This window comes from Lipotes vexillifer, unplaced genomic scaffold (genome assembly GCF_000442215.2).
Source record: "Lipotes vexillifer unplaced genomic scaffold, Lipotes_vexillifer_v1.1 scaffold286, whole genome shotgun sequence".
NCBI lineage: Eukaryota > Metazoa > Chordata > Mammalia > Artiodactyla > Lipotidae > Lipotes > Lipotes vexillifer.
The window spans coordinates 830798-838259 of record NW_006783290.1 but is presented as its reverse complement, the minus strand read 5'-3'; the positions used below and the strand labels follow the sequence as shown (position 1 = coordinate 838259).

General features: G+C 34.1%; 1 protein-coding gene across 4 annotated transcripts in view; it reads right to left on the bottom strand.

The window, feature by feature from the left end:
- Positions 1 to 261: 261 nt before the first annotated feature.
- The window catches only part of RPS6KA6 (ribosomal protein S6 kinase A6), a 174396-nt gene continuing 167195 nt past the window's right edge, over positions 262 to 7462 (bottom strand). For 2 of the 4 annotated variants that reach the window (XM_007455927.1, XM_007455926.1), the window contains exons 21-22: positions 1973 to 2113; positions 562 to 687 (exon numbers count right to left, since the gene is read on the bottom strand). In XM_007455927.1, the coding sequence (XP_007455989.1) occupies positions 562 to 687; positions 1973 to 2113 (267 nt within the window). Of the gene's footprint in view, positions 688 to 1972; positions 2114 to 7462 lie in introns of all 4 variants that reach the window. The other 2 variants (XM_007455925.1, XM_007455924.1) reach the window with 2 other exon arrangements.

Sequence of the window (7462 nt, the reverse complement as noted above, 5' to 3'; positions counted from 1 at the left end):
TTAATCTGGAACCAAACTACTATGTTTACATTTTAGTAACTACAGAGAGTCAAATGAACGGATTCCTTTGGTTACACACAATAAGCTTCTACAACACATTTTTTGTTTTTGTTTTTTTTTTCTTAAAAAAAAAAAAAAAGAAGCCTATCCTTTCAGGATCTAATGTTAAAAAATACTGACATTGTTTGGCATTATACTATTATACTTCCATCTTAATTGTTGGTAATGATTCCCCAAACCATTATTTTACACAACCAGTAAAACTATTAAAGTAACTTTATTTGAAAGGAACTTTAGAAGTTAGTGTGCAGAGAAGTTGCTAGGACCTTGTAGACACCAATTTTATACTTAAATAAACACTTGGACAGTACTGAAAAACAATGCAGTATGAATATTGTGGACCTGTATATGTTTTTTATCTCACGCCCCCTTAAAAAAAGGAAGATTAAACAGAATATTCAAGTAATGTAGTAGAAAACAATGCCTTTGATATAAGATTAGACAAAAAGCCACACATTTAAATTTTTATTCATCCAGTTAGGCTGAGGAACACTAAAAGTCTTACAGGCCAGTTGATGTTCGCTTTTTCATGCTCCGTCGTTGAGCTAAGCTTGAAGCAGCAACAGGCTCTAGGACTGGTTGAAAGGTCTTGTGAGTCAGGACAGAATATGTGGCGACCACTGCTCCCTAAAATAATGAGAAATATCACAAAATGAATAACAATCTCTGGAAGTAAGAAAACTTGAACATTATATCATGAGAAATTTAATTAGAATACAACTTCTTCCCCCCAGGAAAATAATTGAGAATCCTTAATCTGTGCAGTGATGCTCCCTTGATTAATTAAAACTTGATTACTTGTATATTTTTTGCTTCAATAACTATGCTTCTTACAAATTTTTAAAACACTAAAATGTATTATTTTTATCAGTCTTTCAAAACTCTTTGAATTTGCTTTTAAATATCTTTTAAATATTATTTTAATAAGAATTGTATATATTTAAGGCATATAACATGTTATTTTGATATCTATAGTAAAATGATTACTACAGTCAAGCTAATCAACATATTTTCTCTTTACACAGTTGTCACTTTTTGTGTGATGAGAGCACCTGCAATCTTAGAAAATTTCCAGTACTCAATATAGTATTATTCACTATAGTCATCAGGCTTCACATTAGATCTCTATACTTATTCATCCTACATAACTGTAACTTTGTATGTCTTAACCAATATCTCCCCATTTCCACCACCTCCGTGCCCCTGGTAACCACTGTTCTACTCTCTGTTTCTACATATTTGACTTTTTTAGATTCCACATATAAGAGAGATCATGTACTATTTTTCTTTCTGTGTCTACATTATTTCACTTAGCAATAATGTCTTATGGGTTCATCTATGTTGTGGCAAATGGCAATATCTCCTTTCAAAAAGCTGAATAATATTCTATTATATATAATATATTCCATACACACACACACACACACACACACACACACACACACATCACAATTTCTTTACCCTCAGAGATTATCTACACTCCCATGTTCATTCCAGCGATATCACAATGGCCAAGATATGGAAACACCTTATTGTCCATCAACAGATAAATGGATAAAACACTAAACTTTAAAATCTAGGTTCAATGTCTATAAATATAGAAACCAATGGTTATTAATGTAGGAACCACTAGCCATCTTTTGTTTCCATACAAAACTTGAATTTAGTCTGCTCCTAGCCCCAGTGTCTCTTAAGAGCAAGTCAAATACAATCAAGAAAATTTTATTTATCATCAGTAAGGAAGTAGCTAAAGAAGTTTGTTACTTAAAAAAGCAAACCAAAACAAAAAATCTATAAATATACCTTTACAAAATAAAGATACTTCAATTATATGTGTCATCATTGGATGGCATGCAATGGCATTATTAGGTATCAAGCATTTAGAAAGTGCTTAAAAGTATGTTTGCTTTACCTTAACAACATGTGATGTATCATTTCTACTTGGTTGATCATTTGGCAACTGATCTCTGTGGGTTATCCATGAGTGTTTTAATACTTGTTCTGTAGTGTACCGCTGCTGTGGGTCCATATGCAGCATATGGGAAAGCAAATCCTAAATTAAAATGAAAAAAAAAAATATATATATATACATACATGAAACTACATATCATTAAAGGTTTTAGTAAAATATATCATTTCACATTTTCTCAAAGTATGAAAGGATTAATAGCTTTGCAATCTGTTTTATTTGACCTATCATTAGGGTAAAAAAAACCCATATACTGCATAGTTAACTGTCAAAAAAGAATCTTAAAACAGATTTTTCAAAATACAGCATATCCTTATTCACCATTCTAAAATCAGGGGATACCAATTCTGTGTAACTGGAATGTGGTTAGTGAGGGAGGAGAAAAATGTAAAGTAGCAGGAACTATGGTGGAATGTGCTAAATGGTCAGGAGGAGAAAGGACCTATAGATCTTTGCTGGTAATCTGGGCCCCAAAGTATAAGCGTATCTGTATACAGATACAACATCATAGAAGGGGGGGTCCCATGTTGTTAATATGCTCAGTGACTGGTGGTTTACTGTATAAAATACTAAAGAAAGCAAAACATAAATCCAAGGTTAACAGCTGATTTCTAGCAATGTAGTGGTCAGAATATCATATATTTTTCATCAGAGTAAAAGTAAATATGCTTATTTTCTCTATGTTGTAATAAAAACTTATAAATGTAATATAACCTCATAGTAAAACACAATTTTAAATCTATTAAATGATGTAACAATTTAAAATAAACTCTCTACCAAGCATTTTTTATAAAAAGGAGAATTAAACTCTTCTTAACAAGCATCTTCTAATATAGAAACAAAAGCATTTGTGAACTTTTTATCACTAGCAGAAGCAGTGAGAAACCAAAGACTACACTGCAATGTCAGAATTTGAAGAATAATGTAATTGGTTGAAACTATGTAAAGGAGTAGAACAACCAATCAAAAAAAATCTATTGGAAAAAGAACATATGTGCAGAAATAAATGAAAAAATAATATTAAAAAGAACAGTGAATTACATCAATAAAACAGACATAAATGATAATCATAAAAATGATTAAAGTTCCCAGAACTTCTGTGCCTCTGGCCAAGATGTAAAACCAGGAACTGGATTCACTCACCTGGTTGAAACCCAGCCCCTCCAAAAAAAAAAAAATACCCATAAAATATAGGAAGCAACAGTTTTCAAGAGATCAGATATTAGGCAATGAAAGAAAGTAACCTCTAAAAGATGGGAAACAAATCAAGTAAGCCCTATGATTGCTCTAGCTTAGAAACTTGAAAGAGTTTTCAGGATGCTGGGTAGATAAGGAAAACTCAGGCAGAGCCTGGCAGATTCCCTGTGGCGAAGAAGCAGAACAGAGTCAGGGAAGACCAGGGCAGAGAAAGCAAGAAAGATTAATGAAGAGGTAAGAGGATCAGAGAGAGAACACTGTAGGGGGTCTCTTTCAAGTGTCTTCACCACAAACCCATATGTGGTGAAGAAAAAAAAATAGGTCATGGTAAGAACTGTATGAAAGGGTTAGAGGGAAATGGGAGTTCATGCAGGGTGAAGAATATTGCCTGTTCCAACCAGTCAGACTGGAAAACCTCATATTCATGGAGTATTTGATAGACAACTTGAAAGAAACCTGCCTGAGTAGTGAGTATCCCTAGATTAAACACTACTCTGGTTCTGCCTAAAAAATATCTTAAAAGGAAGGCACAAAAGTATCAATTGTTTTCCCTAACTTAACTCAGAAAGTAGCTCAAGAATGGGAATACAAAAGCATCCAGCACTCACCAAGGTAAAATTCACTATGTCAAGCTTCTTATCCAAAATTACAAGGCATACAAAAGAGAAGGAAAATACAATGCAAAATGAAAAGAAAAAAATCAATCAATCAAAATTGATCCACAACTGAAATATATGTTCAAAAGTTAAGTAGAGAGATATAAAAAGAAACAAATAAAACAGAGATGAAAACTAAAATGTGAGACAAAAATAAATAAAAAGAACCAAATAGGATTAATGGCAAATTTAAAATGGCAGGTAAAAAGACTGGTGAAGACATGGCAATAAACACTATAAAAAAGAAAAAAAAAGTGCAAAACAAACAAGCAAAAGAGCAGAGCATCAATGAGCTATGGGACAACTTCAACTGACAAAGCACACAACTACAATTAGAGTCCCAGAAAGTAAGAGGGAAGAAAACAATATTTGAAGAAATAATGTCTCTAAAATTTCCAGATTTTATGGAAACTATGAACCCACATATCAAAGAAGGTCAGTGAACCCCAAGTAAAAGAAATAAAGAAAATTACACCAAGGGACATCAAACCAAATTGCTCAAAACCCAAGACAGAGAAAACTTTAAAAGTAACTGAGAAAAGAAAAAAGACATGTTACATATGATGAAACAAAGATAAAAATAAAAGCCCCATAGGCACATACATTAAGCTGCCCTGGGACAAGCCCACTCACCAGTGGTGAGGTACCAGCCCTAGGTCCCCCCAGATGCTGCAGACAGTCACCTAGGCCCCTGGTCCCACCTACTAGCAAGCCAGCACCAGCCCTGGGACAACCGGGGCTGAACAGCCACACATTCCAGGACCCAGCCCTGCCCAACAGTGGGCTGGCAGCCACCACAACACAGGGCCTGGCAACAAACTGGGCTGGAAGCCAGCCCTGCCTGCCAGCACACCCAGAGTAGTGGCTCCACCACAACAGAAGAACACATGCAGCACACCCATGGGGCACCCCTAGGACATATAGCTCTAGTGACCAGAGTGGAGTATGCTGATTGGCCCCGTAGGATATCTCCTACATAACGCCACTTCTCCAAGATCAGGAAACATGACTGACCTACTTAATAAATAGAAATAAACACAGAGAACTGGGCAAAATGAGGAGACAGAGGAATATGTTCCAAACAAAAGGAACAAGACAAAATCTCAGAAGAACTAAACAAACTGGAATAGAGCAACCTACCCAATAAAGACTTCAAGATAATGATCACAAAACTGCTCAATGAACTTGGGAGAATAATGGATGAACACAGTGAGAAGTCTAAAAAAGAGTTACAAAGTATAAAGAACCATGAAACAGAGCTGAAGAATACAATAGTTGAAATTAAAAAAAAACAAAAATAACACTAAGAAGGAATCAAGAGTACATGACATGATACAGAGAAACAGATCAGTGAACTGAAAGACAGAATAATATAAATCACCCAAGCTGAACAGAAAAAGGGAATAAAAGAATTTAAGAAATGAGGATAGATTTTAAAAGATTTCTGGAAAAAATACCAAAAGTACAAATATTCACATTATAGGGGTCCCAAAGGAAAAGAGAGAAAGGGACACAATTTATCAGAAGAAATATTAACTGGAAAATTCCCCTACCTGGGAAAGAAAATGGACATCCAGGTCCAGGAAGCAAATGAGTCCGAAACAAGCTGAACGAAAAGAGATCCACACCAAGGCACACTATAACTAAAACAGCAAAAATTATAGATAGGGAATCTTAAAAGTGGCAAGAGAAAAGCAACTAGTTATGTATAAAGGAATTCCGATAAGACTTTCAGTTGACTTTAAGCAGAACTTGCAAGCCAGAAGGGAGTGCCAAAGTGATGTATTCAAAGTGATGAAAGGACAAAACATACAACCAAGACTACTCTACTCAGCAAGGCTATCTTCAGATATGAAGGAGAGAGAATATTTTACAGAGAAGCAAGCACTAAAAGAGTTAGGTATCACTAAGCCAATGGCTCTACAAGAAATGCTAAAGGGACTTCTATAAGTAGCAAAGACAAGACCAAAACTAGAAATATAAAAATTACAAAAGGCAAAATCTCACTGGTAAAGGCAAAGGAACCGTAAAGGTCAACCACCTATAAAACTACTAGGAAGGTTAAAAGACAAGAGTGGTAAAATCACCTATATATACACATAAAGTAGTTAAGAAATACACATAAAAAACATGCAAAATATGATGTTAAAAACAATAAACATAAGAGGGGTATAAAAATGCAAGGTTTTTAGATGAGTTCAAACTTAAGAGATCATCAACTGAAAATAAGCATATATATTGTGAAATACGAACATCATGGTAACCATAAAGCAAAAACCTGTAACAGACACACACACACACACACACACACACACACGAGAGAGAGAGAGAGAGAGAGAGAAATGAATCCAAACATAACACTAGTGATAATCATCAAATCACAAGGGAAGAGAGCAAAAGATGAAGAAAGATAAAAAAGACAAAAACAACCAGAAAAAATTAACAAAATGGCAATGGGTATTGATACATACCTATTGATAATTATTTAAAATGTAAATAAATTAAATGTTCCAATCAAAATACATAGAAAGTGGCTGAATGACTAAAAAAACCAAGACCATCTATATGCTACCTATAAGAGATTCACTTCAGATGTAAACACACACAAAAACTGAATGTGACATGATAAAAAAGGTATTCCATCCAAATGGAAATGAAAAGAAAGCTGGGGTAGCAATACTTATATTAGATGAATAGACTTTGAAACAAAGACTGTAACAAGAGACAAAGAAGGACATTACATAATGATGAAGGGGTCAATCCAGCAAGATGTATATCAATTGTAAATATATATGAAACCAAAGTTGGAATACCTAAATACATAATGCAAATACTGACATTAAAGGACAAATTGACAGTAACACAATAATAGTAGTCGATGTCAATATCACATTTACATCAATGGAGAGATCATCCAGACAGAAAATCAATAAGGAAAAACTGGTCTTAAATGACACGTTAGACTAGATGGAAATAATACAAATATACAGAACTTTTTTATCCAAAAACAACAAAACACACATTTTTTTTCAAGGGCACATGGAACATGCTCCAAAGACAGTTCACATGCTGGGTTGCAAAACAAACCTCAATAAATTTAAGAAGTCTGAAATCATATAAAGCATATTTTCCAACAATGGTATGAGACTAGAAATCAAGTACAAGAACAACAACAAAAAAAAAACTTCAAAAAAATAAAACACACATGTGGAATCTAAACAACATGCACTAAACAACCAATGGATCACTGTAGAAATCAAAGAGGAAATCAAATAATAATTAGAGACAAATGAAAGCAAAAACACAATGATCTACAATCTATGGGCCACAGCAAAAGCAGTTATTAGAGGGAAGTGGATAGTGAGCCACACCTATATCAGGAAGCAAGAAAAATGCCAAACAATCCAACCTTACACTTAAAGGAACTAGAAAATGAAGAAAGAAACAAAACTCAAAGTTAGTAGAAGGAAAGAAATAATAAAGATCAGAGCAGAAACAAATGAAATAGAGATTAAAAACCTCTAGCCAGACTCATCAAGAAAAAAAGAGAAAGAGCCCAAATCAATAAAATCAGGAGGGA